At 35.8% G+C, this 23949-nt stretch overlaps 1 protein-coding gene across 1 annotated transcript in view; it reads left to right on the top strand.

The window, feature by feature from the left end:
* Positions 1-14290, top strand: part of LOC107752598 (disintegrin and metalloproteinase domain-containing protein 23-like) — a 41072-nt gene extending 26782 nt beyond the window's left edge. The window contains exons 14-24 of the mRNA XM_016568610.1: positions 699-785; positions 911-997; positions 6015-6095; positions 6203-6253; positions 7086-7149; positions 7881-7986; positions 9054-9173; positions 9359-9527; positions 9653-9764; positions 11358-11448; positions 14245-14290. Coding sequence (XP_016424096.1) covers positions 699-785; positions 911-997; positions 6015-6095; positions 6203-6253; positions 7086-7149; positions 7881-7986; positions 9054-9173; positions 9359-9527; positions 9653-9764; positions 11358-11448; positions 14245-14290 — 1014 coding nt within the window. The remainder of the gene's footprint in view (positions 1-698; positions 786-910; positions 998-6014; positions 6096-6202; positions 6254-7085; positions 7150-7880; positions 7987-9053; positions 9174-9358; positions 9528-9652; positions 9765-11357; positions 11449-14244) is intronic.
* The last annotated feature ends 9659 nt before the right edge of the window (positions 14291-23949 follow it).

Genomic DNA, 23949 nt, shown 5'->3' with positions numbered 1-23949 from the left:
AAAATGTTTTTTTTTTTTTTTTTTTTTTTTCAGAATAGCTTTTAAGTGATTTCTCTGTGTCATATGAATGGTGTTTATTTTACTTTTATTTAATTTTATTTATTGTTATTATTTTATCCTTTTTATACATGTAAAGCGCTTTGAGATGTACCTTTTAAAGGCGCTATAGAAAATAAAGTGTGCCCATGTTGCTAGTCATTTCGTCTAGTTCATGTGTACTTATGGGTACACAGAGCAATTATATTATTATTACGAAACAGTCATGAAAGTGAACTCTATTTAAATACACTTAAGTGGCCTTATTTCATTAATAATATATTATCTGCAAATACAGTTTTTTTTAAATACTTTTAAGCTTTAAAAAATACACTACAAGTACACATTCAGAACAATTAAGCGCATTTCTTTTTCACAAGAATGGACATGCATGTTCAGTTGTGGTGGATATTCTGAATACGGTCATCTTTATTCTGATTAATGTAAGCATTTAAACTGTAATATTAGCTTAATTTGGTTATGACGATCAGTTTAATGTGTCTACATGCCACATACATAAGTACGTTTTTTATATCTATTTAGCGAAATCGTATATAGATAATAGATAATGTCTATATGTGACTCCATTTTTTCAAATGCCTTTAGCTGTAACTGAGTACATATGCTGAAAATTTCATATCACATCTGTTTGCCTCAGAAAGCTGTTTGGAAATGTCTTCACCAAGATTGTGATGCCTGTTTTTGCATATGTGGAAGTGGGAGAAGAGTGTGACTGTGGACCAAGAGAAGTGAGTTCATGTGATACACTAGACAGCACTCAAAAAAAATGTATATATACATATATATTATATAAGCTTACAGTATTCAGCTTTGTGTGTACTTACGTGTGTGTGTGTGTGTGTGTGTGATATAGGAGTGCATTAAAGAGTGCTGTAAAAAGTGTTCTCTGTCTAACGGTGCTCACTGCAGCGACGGACCCTGCTGCAATAACACATGTCTGGTGAGAGTCAGTCATACAGTACAGTCATTTTTTTAAATATATTTTTATTTATTAAAAATGTATTTTTTAAAATATGTACCCCTGACACTGCAGCCCGTTGTACGTGGCCCCCCAGCCGGTGGTTGAGGCATCTGCGTCAACCACAGCATGTCTGAAGACCTGTTCTAGGGGCACTCCTGTTCTAGGGATTGTGTTGAAAGGTGCTCCACGCATTCTGTTTATCATTATTTACAGGCCTCCAAAATACTCTCCAGCCTTTGTTAAAGAGTTCACAGAACTGTTATCAGAGTTTGACTGTTTTGCTAATGCACGGGATTTTAATATTCACATACCTGTAGATAATGCACAAATCAAAACTACAAAAGAAATTATAACTGTTTTAAACGCGTTTGAACTGATTCAGTATGTGCATGGACCCCACACACAATCGTGGACACACTCTAGATTTAATCATCAGCAGAGGTCTAAACATTTCATCCATTGCTATTAAGGATGTAGCACTATCTGATCACTTCTGTATTTTTTTTGATATATTGATCTCTGCTACCACTGAATCTAGATCTGTCTCTGTCAGAAAGAGATGCATTAACGAGAACAATAGTGTGCTATTTATGCCTAACTTTACTTTCATGAGTGTTTGCAGGACTGTTAGGAGAGGTGGAGGTGTAGCTGCTCTATTTAAAGATGTCTATCAATGCAAGCAAGTGTCATTTGGTCAGTACTTGTCTTTTGAATATCTAGGGATTGTGTTGAAAGGTGCTCCACGCATTCTGTTTATTATTATTTACAGGCCTCCAAAATACTCTCCAGCCTTTGCTGAAGAGTTCACAGAAATGCTATCAATGATTTCCTCAGAGTTTGACTGTTTTGCTATTGCAGGGGATTTTAATATTCACATAGATAATGCAGAAAACAAAACTACAAAATAAATTATAACTGTTTTAAACACTTTTGACCTGATTCAGCATGTGCATGAACCCACACACAATCGTGGACATACTCTAGATTTAATCATCAGTAGAGGTTTAAACATTTCATCCATTGTTATTAAGGATGTAGCACTATCTGATCACTTCTGTATTTTCTTTGATATATTGATCTCTGCTACCACTGAATCTATATCTGTCTCTGTCAGAAAGAGATGCATTAACGAAAACACTAGTGTGCTATTTATGGAGGCTATATCTTTAACACCAAGCATTTCTGCAGACTCTGTTGATCTTCTCCTTGATTCCTTTATCTCAAAACTTAAGAATGTTATTGATGATATTGCTCCTGTGAAAGTAAGCAAGAAGACTGGCAGACAAAAAGCACCCTGGAGAAAATCAACAGCAGTACAGAGTATGAAAAGACAATGCAGAAAAGCTGAGCGGATGTGGCGGAAGACGAAACTTGAAATTCACTATAGCATCTATAAAGACAACCTTCATGCTTTCAATGTGGAGCTAGCCACAGCCAGACAGACTTTCTTCTCAAACCTTATAAACAGTAACTTAAACAACTCTCGCACTCTTTTTGCTACTGTTGAGAGACTGACAAACCCCGCAAGTCAGATTGCCAGTGAAATGCTCTCCGACAGCAAATGCAATGAGTTTGCTTCCTTCTTTTCTGAGAAGATCAATAATATCAGGAAGGCGATTAGCACATCCCCAAGTTATGCAGAGGTTAGACAGATTCGACCACAATATCAAAAAGAAGATACTATGTCTGCTTTTGAAGAAATTGATAGCAAAATTTTGGAAGAAATAGTACAGCACCTTAAATCGTCAACCTGCTATCTTGACACACTTCCCACATATTTTTTCAAAAGGGTGCTTAACTGTTTAGAAGCAGATCTCTTAGAAGTGGTGAACGCCTCACTTCTTTATGGGACTTTTCCAAACTCCCTGAAAACTGCAGTTGTTAAACCCCTTCTGAAAAAGAGCAATCTTGATAACACCATATTGAGCAACTATAGACCAATATCAAACCTTCCTTTTATAGGAAAGATTATTGAAAAGGTAGTCTTTAATCAGCTGAACAAATACTTAAACTCAAATGGATACCTGGACAATTTTCAATCTGGTTTTCGACCGCATCACAGCACAGAGACAGCGCTCATTAAGATAATAAATGATATTCGCTTAAATTCTGAATCTGGCAAAATATCAGTGCTGGTACTACTAGATCTCAGTGCTGCGTTTGACACTGTCGATCATAACATACTACTAGAGAGACTGGAAAACTGGGTCGGGCTTTCTGGGATGGCAATCAAATGGTTCAGGTCATACTTAGAAGGGAGAGGTTATTATGTGAGTATAGGAGAGCATAAGTCTAAGTGGACGTCCATGACATGCGGAGCTTAAACAACACTCGCACTCTTTTTGCTACTGTTGAGAGACTGACAAACCCCGCAAGTCAGATTGCCTGTGAAATGCTCTCCGACAGCAAATGCAATGAGTTTGCTTCCTTCTTTTCTGAGAAGATCAATAATATCAGGAAGGCGATTAGCACATCCTCAAGTTATGCATAGGTCAGACAGATTCGACCGCAATTTCAAAAAGATGTCACTATGTCTGTTTTTGAAGCAATTGATAGCAAAATTTTGGAAGAAATAGTACAGCACCTTAAATCGTCAACCTGCTATCTTGACACACTACCCACATCTTTTTTCAAAAGTGTGCTTAACTGTTTAGAAGCAGATCTCTTACGAGTGGTTAACACCTCACTTCTTTCTGGGACTTTTCCAAACTCCCTGAAAACTGCAGTTGTTAAACCCCTTCTGAAAAAGAGCAATCTTGATAACACCATATTGAGCAACTATAGACCAATATCAAATCTTCCTTTTATAGGAAAGATTATTGAAAAGGTAGTCATTAATCAGCTGAACAAATACTTAAACTCAAATGGATACCTGGAAAATTTTCAATCTGGTTTTCGACCGCATCACAGCACAGAGACAGCACTCATTAAGATAATAAATGATATTCGCTTAAATTCTGAATCTGGCAAAATATCAGTGCTGGTACTACTAGATCTCAGTGCTGCGTTTGACACTGTCGATCATAACATACTACTAGAGAGACTGGAAAACTGGGTCGGGCTTTCTGGGATGGCAATCAAATGGTTCAGGTCATACTTAGAAGGGAGAGGTTATTATGTGAGTATAGGAGAGCATAAGTCTAAGTGGACGTCCATGACATGCAGAGTCCCACAAGGCTCAATTCTTGCACCGCTCTTGTTTAGCCTGTATATGCTCCCACTAAGTCAAATAATGAGAAAGAACCAAATCGCCTATCACAGCTATGCAGATGATACCCAGATTTACCTAGCCTTATCTCCAAATGACTACAGCCCCATTGACTCCCTCTGCCAATGCATTGATGAAATTAACAGTTGGATGTGCGAGAACTTTCTTCAGTTAAACAAGGAAAAAACTGAAGTCATTGCATTTGGAAACAAAGATGAAGTTCTCAAGGTGAATGCATACCTTGACTCTAGGGGTCTAACAACTAAAAATAAAGTCAGGAATCTTGGTGTGATTCTGGAGACAGACCTTAGTTTCAGTAGTCATGTCAAAGCAGTAACTAAATCAGCATACTATCATCTCAAAAACATTGCAAGAATTAGATGTTTTGTTTCCAGTCAAGACTTGGAGAAACTTGTTCATGCCTTTATCACTAGCAGGGTGGACTATTGTAATGGTCTCCTCACCGGCCTTCCCAAGAAGACCATTAGACAGCTGCAGCTCATCCAGAACGCTGCTGCCAGAATTCTGACTAGAACCAGAAAATCTGAGCATATTACACCAGTCCTCAGGTCCTTACACTGGCTTCCAGTTATATTTAGGATTGATTTTAAAGTACTTTTACTCGTTTATAAATCACTCAATGGCCTAGGACCTAAATACATAGCAGATATGTTCACTGAATATAAACCTAACAGACCACTCAGATCATTAGGATCAAGTCAGTTAGAAATACCAAGGGTTCACACAAAACTGAAAGTAACGGTTGGATGTGCGAGAACTTTCTTGAGTTAAACAAGGAAAAAACTGAAGTCATTGCATTTGGAAACAAAGATGAAGTTCTCAAGGTGAATGCATACCTTGACTCGTAGGGGACAAACACTAAAAATCAAGTCAAGAATCTTTGTGTGATTCTGTAGTCAGACCTTAGTTTCAGTAGTCATGTCAAAGCAGTAACTAAATCAGCATACTATCATCTTAAAAACATTGCAAGAATTAGATGTTCTGGTTCCAGTCAAGACTCGGAGAAACTTGTTCATGCCTTTATCACCAGCAGGGTGGACTATTGTAATGGTCTTCTCACCGGCCTTCCCAAGAAAATTATTAGACAGCTGCAGCTCATACAGAATGCTACTGCCAGAATTCTGACTAGAACCAGAAAATCTGAACATATCACACCAGTTTTTAAAGTACTTTTACTTGTTTATAAATCACTCAATGGCCTAGGACCTAAATACATTGCAGATATGCTCACTGAATATAAGCCTAACAGACCACTCAGATCATTAGGATCGAGTCAGTTAGAAATACCAAGGGTTCACACAAAACAAGGGGAGTCCGCTTTCAGCTATTATGCCGCCCGCAGTTGGAATCAGCTTCCAGAAGAGATCAGATGTGCTCATATATTAGCCATATTTAAATCCAGACTCAAAACTCATCTGTTTAGCTGTGCATTTAAAGAATGAGCACTGTGCTACGTCCGAACTGATTGCACTGTATTTTATATATAATAATTTCCTATTTTTAACTGTTAAATTCATTTTAAATCAATTTTTAAATCATTTTGAAAGTTTTTAAATTCCTTGTTTTATTGTTGTGATTATTTTTTATGATTATTGTACTTCCTTTTATGTAAAGCACTTTGAATTACCATTGTGTATGAAATGTGCTATATAAATAAACTTGCCTTGCCTTACTATTTAAGTACAAGTGCACATTCAATACAATTAAGCACACTTCTTTTTCAAAAGGCATGTGTGAGAGCTGTCTCTCTTTCTCTCTTTGCCTCAGTTCTATCCTCGGGGTTACTCGTGCCGCTATGCAGTAAACGATTGTGATATTTCAGAGACGTGCTCAGGAGACTCAGGGCTGGTCAGTGGCATACAGTATCAGCACTACTTGAAAGACATTTAACGGTCTGATTATCCATGTTTTTACTGAACCTTTCTTTTTGTGTGTGTGTGTGTGTGTGTTTGCAGTGCCCTCCCAACCTACACAAGCAGGACGGTCACTTCTGCTCTCTCAACCAGGTAACCACAACAAAAACATAACCGCTACAGTGCCAGTTTACTCTGAAGAAATGCCATATTTAATACATATCTACAAGCCATCAATTGATTATTTATAAACTGATTAAAAGCCATTAAAGCTGCTAATCCACTGAAACATGATGATGATATTATTTATTAGTGGTCGACCAATAAGGGTTTTTGTAAATGGCCATTGACGTTATCTATACAGTAGAAAGCAGGGTGAGCGAAGCCAAGTCCTTTTGTGATCTTAAAGCCCTTTCTGATATAAAGGCTTATGCTTGAATCCTAGAAATTCGTTTTGTAGACAAATGTCAGTACATAAATTAAAATATCTTTACAAAATTAACTTTAAAAGTTACATGATAAGAAACAAAGAGTCGTCATGCAGGGTTATTTAATTTTTTTTTTATTTGCATTTTTGGTTAATACATAATTCACCTACTTCCATTTGAGTAATTTCATAACTTTGATGACTTATTCTACTATTACTTTATTGGTAATAATAATGGTAGAAATTTATTAAATTAATAAGAAGTAAATCAATGAAATTTAAATGCACTTATGAGAAATAAAAAAACAACACTGAAAAGAGTAATGGTAGCCATTTGCATTCATTAACTGTATTAAATTGATAATTAGACAAATATAAATACTTTCTCAAAATATTTGAAAATTGCATTAGCCCTAAATAATTAGCATATTTTGGTCAAGCAGGCACTGTTATTTGTATTGATGTTAATTATCTTAAAAAGGCCAGTAATTGGCTGATTAATCTGCCTGATCGATATCTCTTTCACTATTAATTAGTGAGACTTTATTGTCTTTGCAGGGTCGCTGCTATACTGGGGAGTGCAAGACGAGAGACAGTCAGTGTAAATATGTGTGGGGTCCAAGTGAGTGACCATTTGCCGTTGTCATTAACAGCCAATCAGCAGTCTGCTCCACTATGGATGAAGTAACACAGAAGTAAACTATTTTCTAAAGAGCCCCTAAAGGGACACAGTGATGGCAAAAATAAATAATAAATAAATACAAAAATGTAAAAAAAAAATAATAAATAGACAGGAGGAAAAATTATATATTTCAGTGCTTTGCATTTTCTCACAAAACTTTTGCTTTCACCCCCAAGAAATTGAAAGTTTTTCGGGGAGCGCAAAAGTTTTGCTAGTGAAGCAAAGATTATCGGGGGAGCGCAATACTTTTGCAATAGAACGCTAAAGTTTTGCGAGAGAACACAAAAGCATTTAAATATACTTTGTTCTCCTATCTCATTTTTTTTTTTATCACCATGTCCCCTAGAGGCTCCATAGTTTTCTTTTCCGCTACTGGTTAATAACTGTAAGAATAACAGTGCAGTAAATGGTAAAACTATTTGCACTACAAACCAGTGTGTTTATGAGTGCAATAATAAATTAATATAACAAATACCACTTTGCAGAATCAAGCAGCATAATGGACTGCTTTTTTACAGCTAAAATAACTGGAAGCAAATGACCCCGGAAACTTCGCACATTGAAGTTACAAATGTCTGCATATATATATATATATATATATATATATCCTGAAGTTTATTCTCTCTTTCCCTTGTTTCCCATTTTCACTCTTTTTTTCTGTTTTCATACAGAGGCTGCGAGTTCGGAGAAGTTCTGTTATGAGAAGCGGAACACAGAGGGCTCAGAGAAGGGAAACTGCGGTCAAGACAGAGACAAATGGATCCAGTGCAGTAAGCAGTGAGTTATAAACCATGACGAACTCAACACTACAATGCTTAGGGCACTATGGGTGCCCAAGTCAAAATACCCCACCAATCACTATGATATTCTGGTCTAGATACGTCTCATGTCCTAGTGGATTTTTCACAGTTATTTATTTATTGATTTGTTTTTCACCAGGAAAAAAAAATATATACATTTGATTGCTTAGACAAGTAATAGCACAAGTCTCCTCAAAAAGCGTCATGATGTGAAGTAAAATGGTTACAAATAACAAACTAGAGCTACAACCAACTCCTGAGACCTTTTTAAAACTTTAACTTTGTAACACCTGCTACATTTCCATTTGGAATCTGTGTACAGTTAAATATAAATGGTCATAAAACCGGACTTATACTTTGAAGTGATGCTGTCAGATGCTCGTGCTGCGAACCTCTACAGATCATGGTGCTTATTTATTTACTTTCATTTTCAGTTCGAATCATTGTTTCAGTCTGCACATTTCTTATATTTTGTGTTGAACTCTGTGGAACTGATGAGCAAAGGTGCAGAAAAAAAGACAAACAGCTTAAATATTTTATGATCATTGTCAAATGTTTTAACATTCATTCTTTACTAGCTTCATGCGTAATTTAAGATGTTTATTGTTACACTACATTTGAAAATGTGTAGATAATGTTACTAAACATATCTACTTTGTCTTTTGATTTGATTTATTTGTTCTTTAGAAAACTGAAACCAAGTATAGATAACATGATTGGTCATAACTATTTTTATGGAAACACAAACATGTTTTTTTTTTATTTGTTGGATTATATACACTTAGATATTATTATTATTTTACACTGTAATATGCATATTTATTTATTTCTGGTAAAAGCTAGCATTGTCAATAGAATAAAATCAATTGACCTGTTGTTCAGCTTTAGACAGTCTTTGGAAGCAGAATCAAACAGTATTGTCAAATATTGTGAATGTGTTAAAACTTTTTTCACAGACCCTCTAGCACCCTCTTGTTTCCCCTGGGGTCCCCGGATGTTCTTTACAGTAGAGTCACTGTGATTTTTGTGCTGTCTCTATTGCAGTGATATATTTTGCGGATATCTGTTGTGCACTAACACTGACCAAATCCCACGGATTGGAACTATAAAAGGAGAAGTCACTTCTACTCATTTTAACCATCAGGGCAGACTGATTGACTGCAGGTAAGACACACAATATGTGATCAGTACGTTTTTATCATGTATGATAATCAGAATCTATTTCAGTTCCAGCCATTAGCATTTTATCATTGTATCACTGAGATTACGCTGGCAGGATCACACACACACACACACACACACACACACACACACACACACACACACACACACACACACAGTTTTGTCAGCGGTGGCCACGTCTTGCTGGATGATCAGACTGATCTCGGGTATGTCGAGGATGGAACTCCATGCAGCCCATCTATGATGTGTCTGGACAGGAAGTGTCTCCCTCTTCAGTCTCTGAACATGAGCTCCTGTCCCACCGGACTCAACGAACACGTCTGTTCCAGTCACGGGGTGAGACTGTTGAGCTTTACTCATTTACTCTGAGCATCCATTTCTCATTATACTTAGAAATGAATACTTTCAGTAATACACAGAAATAATTAATGTGATTTGTATTATATGGTGAATTTAAATAGGTGTGCAATAATGAGGCGACGTGTACATGTGACACAACGTGGGCGGGGACAGACTGCAGTATGCCTGACCCTCCAAAAGTACTGCCCCCTGCTGAAGATGAAGGACCCAAGGGTCTGTTGCTCTGCTCCTACACAAACACAGATGCAAACACATACAGAGACAGTGGAGCTTCTTCATAAAACAACGGCAGAAATGATAGTTATTACAGTCTGGTTATTTTGAATGGATTTGTGATTGATTTACATGGAAAATCATTATGTCCAAAAGGCTCAAACGTTCAGTTGTTTGGGGTCCAAGACTGCATTTAATTAATCAAAAATGCAGTAAAAACGAATAAAAAAAATAAAATAAAAAAAAACTTCTAACTGAATATAAAATGTAATTCTGATGTAAAGCTGAATTTTCAGCATCATTACTCCAGTCTTCAGTGTTACATGATCCTTCAGAAATCAGTCTAATATGCTGATTTGATGCTCAAGAAACAATTAATATTATCAATGCTGAAAACAGTTGTGCTGCTTCGTATTGTTATGTAAATCTTGATAAATTTTTCAGAATTATTTGATTAAAGGGGTCATACGATGCGATTTCAATTTTTCCTTTCTCTTTGGAGTGTTACAAGCTCTTGGTGCATAAAGAAGATCTGTAAAGTTGTAAAGACTAAAGTCTCAAATCAAAATCGACGCGTTTCAGAAAGGCGGGGCATAGAGGAGAAACAATAATGTACAATATGTGGAAAATAATGTGTTTTTTAACCTTAAACCGCATAAACACATTTCGTTACACCAAATACACAAAATAATGTTCTTTTTAGCAGCATCATATGACCCCTTTAATGGAAAGTTCAAAAGGAGCATTTATTTGAAAAGGAAATATTTTGTAGAGACCCGATTCACACCAAGAACAATAACTTTAACGATAACTATATTAGCATCCACACCAACAGATGATAATCTTTTGTTTATTAAAGTGTGTGCTTCTGTTTTTTAAGCTGCTTAAATTCTCAACCGCTTTATAGTGTGATGGATTGTGATTGGCTGCCAATGTTTTTAACAGTCATCAGCTGGAAAAATCATTCTGTAAGTGATTTCAGCGATATTGTGTTATCATGGAAATGTATGGATGTCGGTATTCTCATGGAAATTGAATGATAATTATAACTTTTTAGTTACAGTTGTAGTTATAGTTATCATTCTTGGTGTGAAAGGGCTATAATAATGTAAATGTCTTTACTGTCACTTTAAAATACATTGTCTCTGTTCCTATGCATAGGGGTGCTTACAGACTTATAGATGGAATAGCAGCAGATGTTTCTGACTTTGGAAGTGGCCTGTGGTGGGATTTGAGAAAGTGCTGCTTTCTAAAGTGCAGTGACCCCAATGATGCATGTCAGTACCATCAAGTCAGTTTTATTTATGACAGAGTAAGAAAAAAAACTCATATCTTAGACGCACCGACTTAGGAAGACAGGAAGAGATTGTTTGACCAACCTGTGAAGTGATTAACCACAGTTTATTACTTAGTTTTTATATGCAGTGTTATTGGCTGACCTCCAGTACTAAAATACAAAAAACTTTTAAAGGAGGCAAAGGTGGCATAAAAATGCTTGACCTTGTAAAAGCACATAAGGTTTTGCTGGAAAATAAATGTTGAGATCTAGAGAAGCAAAGCTCATGTCCCGTTTTCCCACACTTGCCCAAACAGGTCCTAGTGCCACCAATCTCATCATAGGGTCGATTGCAGGGGCCATCCTGGTGGCAGCTATAGTCCTGGGGGGGACAGGCTGGGGGTTTAAGTATGCACTGGTCTGCATGTCTCTTCGCTCTAACTACACCCACCACGGTTTGGGTTTCTGCTGCAGACGCTGTACCAGGACAGAAACGTGTGTGAAGTACTGAGAGCCAGAGGCAAATAATGCAGAACTCTGAGTGTTAATTCTGGTCTAAAACCTGCAAAAGTCACTGCAGCAGAACCTCAAACCAGCTTGAAGGGCCCAGCTGAAATCTTGACCTGCATGTTAAAATGACACACAACCTCAGTTGTCATTCACCACCTGCAAGCCTCACAGACTGGCATTCACAGCACAAGCTGGAGAGGCTGAATCTACTTGGTGCAGAAAAAGTTTTCTCATGTCAGGAATAGATAGCTTGGAATCAACTGAAACTTGCAGCTTTAAAACGTTCAGACAGTAATTTAGTGAATTGTATTCAATGCTATACAGTGCAATTAAATGCTATACTATTCAGTGCAATTAAATATATGATTAAATATAGCCACAATATTCTACTGTGGTCATCTTTTGGACTCAAACATAACATATACTTTTCTTACACAAAAAGCCGCACAACCATATACCGCATTAGCAGCTGTTCCTATGGGCCGCTATATGCAAGCTGTCCGCCATATTGCCAAATGTACTAACAACCATTTATGGTAAACTAAAATATACTGTAATGTCATTTCTATTGAAATGTGTGTATTGTGTATTTAAATATGTAATACAGTAATTTTAAATGTACTAATAATTACAAATATGTATTGCAATTACATATTTGTAATGATTAGTACATTAAAAATTAACTTTAAATGTAATTATTAAATTATAATCAAGTACTTTACATATGCTTTTGTATGTTAGTCAACACATCACAATAAGTGTACTTCTTTTAAGCACGACAAAAGATGATTGAAACAATTTTCATTACACCAAATACACCAAATACTGTTCTTTTTAGCAGCATCATATGACCCCTTTAAAACTTTTAATTTGACAACATAATCATGAAAGTGTCTCTCTTTAAGTGGCTTTTTATTTCATTAAGAATATATTATCTGCAAATAAATTTTTTAAAATATGATTTTAGGATTTGAAGTAAACTACAGTACAAGTGAACATTCAGTACAAATAAGTGCAATTATTTTTCACAAGGAATGTATTTTTAAAAATTGGTTTCTAAAGTGACTGATGAGCAGCATCTGAAATGTTGACCGTTCCAAGATGGCAGACACGTTGACATGTCTGGAGCAGTCTAATATGGTATTTAGTATAGATATCTATGCATAGTTTTGACTGGTCTCTTAATTTTTTACAATGAACTGCATATTCACAAGCAGTTTTAAAGGGCTTTTTCACCCAAAAATAAAAATCCTGTCAGCATTCACTCACACTCTTGTCATTCCAAATGTATGACTTTCTTTCATCTGTGGAGCACAAGCAAATGCTTAGTACAATCCCAGTATTGTATAGAATTGTATAAATTCCATTCCATTACAATCCTACATATGTTTGAGATGATCCTACATATGTTTGAGATGTCTTGAAGCACATGTCTAAACACGACAATAACATTGGCCGGCGACAGCATATTACTTCACTACACTATGTCATCCTCTTCTTCGTCTTCATTGCCAGTAGTCAATATGCGGGACGACCTGTCAAATTTTTTGATGGATGGTGACCTCTGACCTGACCCCCTCTCTGGGGTTCACCTTTGACCTTTTAATAATCTCCAGATCTCAGTATACCATATGGTTATAGTATATGTGGAATTCCGGCATTGACCTGTGACTTTTTAATTATTATAATTCCGTCGTGACCCGTGACCTCCGGGGGAGTAATATGAGCTTTGTCCCACTTTGAACTCTTGACAGGCCAAAATCAAACTTTTCAGGCTCATTTTCAACAATTTATATCCGGGCACATCTGCAGACCACATGTGGATATCTTGCCACATTCCATTGCAGGGTATTTTCTGGTCACTCTACAATTATGTGAGAAAAACAAGATTGTAATGATGAACAAACAATATCATACCAAAATTGTAAAGATATTTATAATACTTTTAAAAAATTATATTTAAAAATAACAATGGTTATTGTGATGTGTGCACTCACATGTATTCAGAGTATAAGGAAAATATTTTATCACCCATTAGTTAAAGTTAAGGCATTAAGCAATACACTAACAGTTACTTACACTTAAAGTAATTATTAATTATTTGTAAATGCCAGTTAAAAAAACAAATGGTTGCTCATTGTTAGTTCATGTTCATTCAGGTCCATTAAATAATATTAACAGACAGAACTAAAGTAGCATTAACTAAGACTAATAATGCTTTAGAAGTATTTTTCATTGTAGTACATGTGAAATAATATTAACTAAATTACTTTTTACTTGATGGTTACAGTACATGACATGTTGGAGTCATTCAATTTTAAACTAAACTAAATTTAAACTAAACTAAATTTAAAAAACGAGGTAACAGATACAAAGCGTACATTTCTGTGAACTTGACACAAACTAGATTTTGTAAAGAAATTTTTTCATCTTGGAAATGCATTTCACCTAAAATCTCCAACTCTCATGAAAATGAAGGAAGGAATGTTTACACATTCCACAATGTGTAAACAACTTAAGTACGTAAGCAACACATTTCAGTGGCCATGTGCTAATCTATGTTAGATTGTAGAATTTCATTCTTCTTATTTGAATGCTGTGGAGCTGAAACAGTCTCAGTTATGATTAATTTCATCTCAAAAACAGTTGTGTTTCCCAATAACCTTTTTCTTTCCTCTTCTTCCAAACAACAAGAAACGTCAAACGGCGAGGATATGATCCAAATGCATCTGCCATCTAGTGGACAGAAGGAACACTCCAATCTCCAGAGCTTCTCTATTCAGCTGGCCTGAGGTTTTTGCTGCTCTTTTCTGGCATTAGTTATACTTGAAAATATTATACCTAATAGTAAAGAATTCAACCAACAATACCTTAGTTATGTAGCTCCACCGCTTTTTATAAGCTCCACCCTTCTCTCACTGAGCCATCTTTATTGACATATCTCCCTCTACCCTAGCAGCCAATCAGATCATTCTTACATTAGAGAAGCATGACATGACAGCAGCCTGGCTGTGGCACCTGTTTGAAGGTTTTGCATGGCTAATGCCCATATTCAGCAGAATACAGCATAACAACCTGAAGAGCATTACTTTTACCAACACGATCTCAGATCCCCATCATTTCTTGATTGTTTATTTGACAGAAGTAATTGATAGCTGCATGGCTCAGCCTTAGAGACATCTTGAGTTTAATTATGGGATATGCTTGATTCTACATATATATTGTAAATAGCCAGAGACATTTATAGGAATAGCTCATACAAAAATGAAAATTCTGTCATTAGTTACTCACTTTCATTTTGTTCCAATACTGTGCACTGTGGAACACTAAAGAAGATGTCAAGCAGAATATTATGGCAACTCTTCTCCATACTCTGAATGTGATAGGCGACAAGGTCTGATAACGTCAAAAAAAACAAAAAAAAAAGCTGAGTGAAACTACTATAGTACATAGATCAACAAGCAATTTGTCTATACCAGACAAGCCTACATGACACGACAAAATAAATCTAAAAGCCAATCAGAAGAGTGTGGGTGGGCTTTCTCTTTGCAAGCACTGCACTCGCAACAAACATCTAATTATTCAATATTAAACTAATTTACGATTATTCCAAATACATAATGAGTAATTGATAGTCTTTTTATAGAATGCACTTGTTTGTTCACATAGATTTCACAGTTTGAACATTCTTGTTTTCAAGATCTGAGGCAAAATATCCTTTCTCACTTTTTAGTATTAAAGTTCACACACAACAATGTGATGGGTCTAAATCATTTCAGCGAACCAGTTCTTTTGGATAGTTAGTTTCAATGAACTTATTTAAAAAAAAAAATAAAATTTAGTAGTTGATAATTTAGTTGAACTGGCTCATTCAGTCCTTGTGTGCTACTTTGGCTGTGCATCTTGCGCCATCAACCTGGAACTAAAGTTCAATGTAGTGAATCAGTTCGAATGGTTTCTTGCTACAGTATCAACTGGCTCAAAAGAATGATTGTTTAATTTAAACTCACATTAAACACTTTTATCACTAAATAAAGCACACAATCAGTATCCTGAGATTATCACTGTCACAGTTTGTATGCTGTTGTTCCAGCCGCGACATCACAGAAAAAAAAGTTTGTACAATCTGCTGTCACTTGTCGCGTATTGCCACCATGGCTGGTTAGAACAAAAATACTAATTAACATGGAAAAGATACCTTTTATTGCATGTCACGGCGTTAGGACACAGTGTTGTGTCCAGAGGTTGCAGCCTTCAAAATGAGACACTGTTCCATTCTGAAGGGCTCATCCCTATGGTGTGTTAGTGAGAGTTTCGAAAGATGAAGGGTTTAGGGGACCAAAAACTGTTCCTTGGAACACACATTTGTCATCTTGCTGAGCCAATTAAGGAGGTGTTGTAATTGCACAATTAGACCTGAGCAAAGAATCATGGGAGCGAAGTGTCCATAAGTGTCCTTCATTCCAAAGGGCCCTTTGAAGTGGCCAGTTTTGAGCACTTCGTTTTGGAACGATCCTTCTATATTGGCAGCAATGAATGTTCTCACTCCAAAGTGTCCTTCGGAAATGGATTTTTCCTATTTGGAATACAGCAATAATGTAGGCTAACTTTTAGTCTCGAATAGCAAGACCTTCAGACTGAAGGCGGAAGGTCTGGACTCCATAGCAGCTTTCAGTGGCCAAGGACCACGGTTGTCTGATCGACATGTTAAGCAAGTTTCTACAGTTTCGTTTTTTGTTCAGTATCATGTTTAGGGGCATGAAAATGAAAAGTCGATGTCCGTACAATAACAGACCAGTGCAATTCATTTAAGAATAACGTGCACGTTTGCTGCAACAATGGTGCTGTGAACATCGTATACTTTTGAAAGTCCAGCGTTTAGTTGAATCTGATAAGCGCTCATTAACCCCTTTAGTCGCGTTAGTTGTTCTTTGGCTCTGTGCTGATGGTTTGAGGCGTAATCGTAAAATAGTTCCATCCATATGTCCATCCATCGGTTTTCCTAATAACTTGCCCTGTGTAGAGTGGCAAAATTATGGAGCACCACACCTGACATGGGGAATCAAAAATAGATATTGTGACTACGAATTAAGAATTAATATACACTACATTTTATTAATTTGTTCCCCCATTTTAATTTAGTTCAGTCGTGGTCAAGAGGGAATTAATTAATAAGTTGTGGTAACAAATTCTTAAAGGGGTCATATGATGCGATTTCAAGTTTTCCTTTCTCTTTGGAGTGTTACAAGCTGTTTGTGAATAGATAAGGTCCCTAAAGTTGCAAAGACTAAAGTCTCAAACCCAAAGAGATATTCTTTATAAAAGTTAAGACTCGTCCATGCCCTCCTAAAACACCTCGTTTAAACACGCCCCCACATGTCTACGTCACTGTGTGGGAAGATTTGCATAACACCGCCCAAATGTTCACGCAAAGAAAGGCGGCGGAATGGCGCGATGCAACGCAACGCGTAAAAAGACAGTATAAGTCATTATAATCTGTAATTATGTCCACACTGAATGCAACAAATGGCTCGTTTATAATGGTGTGACGAGTGAGGCGGGGCAGAGAGCTGTGGGAACGGAGCGAGGCCGGTGGAGTTAATGATAATGCGCGACACCTGTGCCACTCACTGGTCTCGAGTCCCACGGAGGAGCTCTGGAAGGATAAAAGGACGAGAGAAGACCAGATCTGGATTTTATGTTGTTTTGTTTCTGTTTGTGCACGGCAGTTGCCGTGAGGGGCTGTCGTGCTATTTTAAGTTGTGTTTATATTATTATTAAAGTTTTGTTTACATGTACGCCGGTGTATTTCCATGTATACATGTATTTCCGTCACACGCTTGAGGTATTCGGCCAATCACAACGCACTGGATAGCTGGCCAATCAGAGCACACCTCGCTTTTCAGACCGATGAGCTTTGTAAAAATCGGCGCGTTTCAGAAAGGCGGGGCATAGAGGAGAAACAATAATGTACAGTATGTGGAAAATAATGTTTTTTTAACCTTAAACCGCATAAACACATTGCATTACACCAAATACACAAAATAATATGTCATATGACCCCTTTAATTTGTGTTTCCGCAGGTCATGTGCCGGGCTCCATACAAAATAACTTATTCTTAGATAAAGATATAAGAGTAAATGACAGAATTTTCATTTTTGGGTGAATTATCTCTTTAAGGTGAATTATAATATTATTTATAACATAATTTTACTCCAATTTAAGGTAGGGTGAGTGATTTTTTTTTTTTACAGTGTACATTTAGTTCCCATTTTTAGGAATTTTCATGACTAAACTGTTGCTTTTTTAGCAAACATTAATGCAAAATGTTTTCAGTGAATGTTTATTTCATATAAATCCTGTATGTTTAATAGTGTGTATATATGGCACAATGTGCATTGATTTGTCTGTTGTTTGCTCTGACATGGGGCTATGCAGCTGAACATGATCTATAGATGCTGTGAATGATTAGGTGACTCTAAGCCAAAGATCTGATGTAAAAATGTAAGTTTGGGATGTTATATACAGCACTGTGATGTTGTTCCCCTGCTGAGACGAGGTAGTGTTATAGTAACTGATCACCTGAAACACATGCAATAACCTGATCAGTCCTACCTTGTTTCATCTGTTTAACTTTGCCACACAATTGTAATTGTACAGACGGTCAGATTTTCAATACATATTATTCAGACCCTATTATATGGCCTTTCTCATCATCCATCTCCCTCAGCTGTCAGTGCTGCTAACCCTACTGGAAATGATGCATGAATTTACTATAGTGGGCTCATTATTCTGTAAGTATGAGGGCCCAACCCCATATGAATATGTATATTACAGAGATTGTGCTGTGCTGTTTGTGCATGTCAGCTACAAAACTTTTATTTACTATGCAAACAAACTTGTTGCACAAAGCGAAGGGTTAAAACAGTAAAATACCACACTGAAGTCTCACAGTTGACCCTGTTTTTTTAGCCATATGATAGTTACGCTGAGCTTCACATATCAGGAACAATAACATTTTGTTGCTTTAATAAATAATCATCCTTTAATAAAAAGGAATGAATGTATTATCTTTTGTTAAAAATGTAAACTCATTTTGCAGAATTAAAAATAATTCCCAGGTTATTTTTCACATTTGAGGTTTCAGGTTCAATTTTGGACACTTGCCTTTTATATTTTCTTTGTTTTTCATCAGCACTGGTCATTAGCCTAAATGTTCCGCCATTTACCTGCTGCTGTTACTCTAAACTATAAGAGAAAGTCATCGAAATAAACAATAAAATCAACAGTATTTTACACCTCTGCCTGTAGTTTCTGTTTATTTAATCTGGGATGTTTTGCATGGTGGTTTGAGGTGGTGAGCTGTGAATAGTAAGGCCTGAAGAAAGAAAGTCCTCTGAGATGGCATGGTTGAGGAAATGATGAGAGAATTTAAATTTTGGGTGGAGTATACCTTTAAAGTAGTTAATGGATAAGCTAATAACATTTTTTCTTCCATTATTTCCTCTGCCCGCAAAAGCCATAGCAATGTGAGTAAACTGTTGCCAACTTTGTTCAATGGAAATTAGCTAAAGCCTGCTCAAAAAGTTGCTAAATTACCCATGTGCTAATTAGCATATTCATGACGTAAATACGTCGTATTTGCATTCTGCCTAGTGTCAGCCTATACATATGTCAGCGTTTTACATATTTTTGCTTCTCTCCTACTCTCTGTGCTCACGTACTGTATTTCAATGCCGTCAAATTCAAAATAAAACTATTTTCATTTATATATTTTTCTGTTTCTGTTGTCAGTGTTCTGTTTCTCAATGCAGTCCATTAAAGGGGACATCGGATGCAAAATTCACTTTTACATGGTGTTTGCATATAAATGTGTCTTAGTAGTGTATGGACACAACCACACTACAATGATAAAAATCCATTAACTCAAAACTTAAATTGTCTAAATTATCAAGCCGTTTTTGATTTTCTGAGCAATATGATGTCATATTGCTCAAGCTCCGCCCACTGCCGCTGACGGACAGTCCCGTATTACCATATTTCCACCCTCAGCCACCCATCCGCCATTTTTTCCGCACTAGGTAGCTAGGTACACGCCAATTCGCATACTTATGCACTATTCTATGACGTTTTGTAGTGTAAATAGTGCAAGGAGTACGTTCACACTGAACATTCAAAAAAGAAAAAGTGCACTTTACCCAGATGATGCACAAAAAATAACCGAAAAAAACAAATGGATTGTTGGACACTTTAATTATGTAGCGAAGGGGGAGGGGCTATCAGACTCTGATTATGAATGACAAAATAACCTTATATAATTCATACACTACATCGTTGAGTACATAGTGCATATGCATAGTGCATACGTGCATAGTGTATAGTGTGTCATTTGGGATGCAGTGAATGTCTTGTAAGCAATGCAACGCAAATCGCCTTTCCTCTTCTACAGAAAAGAGGGGTGGGGTGAGCAGTAGCTCATTATCATTTGGTGTTTTTACACGACCACTGAGGAATTTTAACCAAAGTATATTGCAGACATTTCATGAAGACCCTAAAGAATCATACCAACTTGTGGAAAATGGGCATCTTTAATGGGTCCCCTTTAATGGTTTGAATGTGTCTCAGAGGTGGTTATCACCAGGTAATCCCGCAAATTCCTTCCCTAGAATGCGCAAACGGCTTTCAGCACAGCATTGTAGATGCTAGAAAAAGATTGTAGAACAAGATTTGATCAACTTTTAAAACTTTGGTGTCAAGGTATGGGAACTCACAATAGTTATTTTCAAATATATATAATTTATTGTAATATTCATGAAAAGCATATAATTCCTCCTTTGAACCCCTAAAAAGCATGAAAACGTTGTCCATGTATCAATGATACATGAAGATTAGGGAAAACACAAAACGTTTTTCCCCAAAATTGCCAGTATTGCATTTGTAATGCTAAATTCAGAGCAAAACAAGACCCCACTGCAATACCCTGCATTTGTAAGTTAAAGTCATTCCTGGATGATATAAAGCTTTGCCAAAGTAAGTTTCACCATATCTACCAATAAGTCATTTGGACGCTTTTTATCTTCATGAAGATTTAAATAAAACCACCAAAACCTTATTAGTAAGGGATGTTTGTAAGTTAACAACACCCCAAATAAATTAAATTAATTTCTTCCTTTGGTAGAATTGTATAGACCATAAAAGATTTATAAAATTACATGTGTCTTCATGTGCAAAAATGGCCTTTACTACACAAATGCAGGTTTAATTTGCTCCGGATTTAGTGATACTAAAAAGGGTTTTTTTGAGGTTTGTGTTCTCTAATAACCCCTTCTCCAGTAAACTTCGATTTTATTGTAAATACATCAACAACATACTGCAAGTATCTCAGCATTTAATTCTTTTTTGGATACAGAACAAATTAATTTCAAGTATATTGAGTTTTTACTGTTTTGAAAGAATTCATTCGTAACTTGCAATCATGTCACACGTGGACTGAAAATGTGTGCTAGTTCTGTCACTTTTCTCATCCAGTAGAGAAGAACAATGGGCAACTTTCACACCCTTTCATTTTACTGGTAGAACAGGGAATTACATATCCAAAATTAAACTTCTTTTTGTAATAGCTTTATTGTTCAAGGATATGGAGACACAAAAAAGATCAAATTGACCAGTGAGCTCATCAGCAACCTGCATGAGGAGAAATATGGAGGTCAAAGAATGCTAAAACTGAATGGTTCTCTCCTCTGCCCACTCCACATGGCTGCTGAATTTGTAAGGATGCAAGCAGAGCAATTCGGATGGCAGTTACTTGTGTGCAATTGACAAAGTCTTCTTTTAAACTGTTCATCCTAGACACCACCCAGAATATTGTCTCTACTTTAATTAAGATGTGGACCAAATTCAAATGCATGTGTACATTAGGGGTTACAAATAGTGAGAGAGAGAAAAAAAAGTGTTCTTTCCTACATTTGTTTATACTAAATTAATGACATTATATTTAATACGTTTAAGTTAATATTGTATTTTCAATAGGAGTATAAGATAACAAAATATGCTATTTTTATTAATATAATACAAATTTACTATACAGCATTTGTTATTATGTTATTTGTCCCTTAAGATAAGCCGCATCATGGTGTAGTTTAACAAATGAAAACACAGGAAATCTATGTGTGGCCCAAGGGGACTTGTAGGGAAGACCACAAGAAGTCAACCAAACAATTTGATTTTCTTTCTGTTATAAGAGATTTTGAGGGAAATAAGTTGACTACGCCACTTAGGGCCTATAACCCCAGGAACTCAAAAGCATGACATTTTCTCTAAAGGTCACACAGGTTTGTTATCGGACAAAGGAATGGTCAGGGACATGAGTTCCCCCAAAAAACACTTTTATTCAATCAATAAATTACTAGAAAACTCTAATAAAACACTTGTTCCCTCATTAAAGCATCCTATTTGACACACTTATACCACTGCACACACACACACACAAATTACAAATAATAAGACATAAAAATAAAAAAAATTAATACAAATTCAATGCAGAGCTGAGGGGCATCTACTCCAGGCAACCCTGACAAAAATGGTCAAAACACCAAAAGACTGAACCCCACACTTTCAAGACAAATTAACACTTTTCCTAATAGAAAAAAACACCAATCAGAAAAAGCAAAAAACACACAAAATCCAGCACAAATAATTCCAAAGAAAAACAAATACACTAGTACAAAATGAACAAAAACAAAATACAAAACAAACAGTTTGTCCAAAATTAAACAAACAAACCAATTCGAGATGGAAATGAGACAGCATTCGTTTCAGGATTATTAAAAACAAAAACACATTGATGATGAAACAATGGAATGGGAAAAAATGTTCAGAATTAGTGGAATAAGTCAAACACATTGATTGTAGAAGCAACAGGACGAAGCGGTTATTCAAGATTGTCAGAACGAGCCAAACACATTAATGATAAAATCAGCAGGGCGAAACAACAGCGCTGCCCAGACCACAGTGGCTACATTAGATTCGCAATATAAACGACTGCATGTTCATTTGACTGCAATTAAATGTAAATGAAAAATGTCTTACCTCACAACATGACAAAAAGGGAGCTACCCATACTAGGGCTGCAACAAACAATTATTTTGATAATCGATGAATCTAGCGATTATTAAAACGATTAATCAACTAATTGTCGATTATTTCACTGATTAATCAGTAGACTTTGGTTATTCAGCTTTTGCAATTAGTTAAAATATTGAACTATACATATTCTAACAAATACATAAATGTAATCACTTCAGTTTTTGAAAATCATATTATGTAATTACAATTATTATACATTTAATTAATTATATATATATATATATATATATATATATAGCACACAAAATGAGATGACAGACCATTTAGATCACCATTTAATTAGCTATGTGAAAAAGTAACTGAATGACGTCATTCTGCCTGACATCTCCTTTTGTAAGCCATATGGATAAAAAAAGCTATTGATTGCCTTAATATTTTATCATCTGTAACTGGTTTATGTTTGAATATTAAAATGTGTGTTATTCCCTTTAAAAATATGTAATTATAATAACATACTAGGTATTCCAGTAAAGGAGATGGTAGATTATTTATTAAGATCTGTAAAGATCAAAAGGAGAGAAATAATTTGAATTGTACACCAATTATTAAGAACATTAAACAAAAATGAAATTCATGGTTAATGAGAGACCTGGCATTAAAAGGAAGGATATTATTATCTAAAACTGAAGAGTTGTCACGTTTAGTGTATACGGCTCTTGCATTAGACGTTCCACATTCAGTCATAAAAGAGGTGGATACTTTTTTGTTCAATTTCATATGGAAGAACAGACCACATTATTTAAAAAAGACCGTTTTGTGCAGTCCAATTGAAGATGGTGGTCTTAATGTACTTGACTTTAGTACTGCTAACTCTGTATTTAAAAACAAATGGATTAAGAACTACCTGAAATCTAAAGGCAAAATTTGGAATATTATCCCTGAGTTAATTTTTGACAAGTTGGGGGTTTAGATTTTTTTTTTTTTTTTGAGGTGTAATTTTGATGTTAACAAGGTTCTGAAGCATTCTTTTTTTCATAAACAGGTTTGTTTATTATGGATGCTCATTTTTAAGCATAACTTTTCTCCACATAACTCATAAATATATTGGAACAACAAATATATTACGTTTAAAAATAAGTCCTTATTTTACAGAAACTGGTACAATAATGGTATAATCTTGGTGAGAAAGCTATTCAAGAATAATGGACTTCTCTTTAATTACTGTGAATTGCTTAATTATTATAGGATCCCTAATTGCTAAAGAGTTTGCCGTAGTATTTAATGCCATTCCTAGTGGCCTTATTCAGCTTTTG

Source organism: Sinocyclocheilus rhinocerous, unplaced genomic scaffold, assembly GCF_001515625.1.
Source record: "Sinocyclocheilus rhinocerous isolate Xijiao unplaced genomic scaffold, SAMN03320098_v1.1 scaffold1222, whole genome shotgun sequence".
Classification (NCBI taxonomy): domain Eukaryota; kingdom Metazoa; phylum Chordata; class Actinopteri; order Cypriniformes; family Cyprinidae; genus Sinocyclocheilus; species Sinocyclocheilus rhinocerous.
The sequence above is the reverse complement of the archived record's forward strand: the minus strand, read 5'-3'. Positions and strand labels throughout refer to the sequence as shown.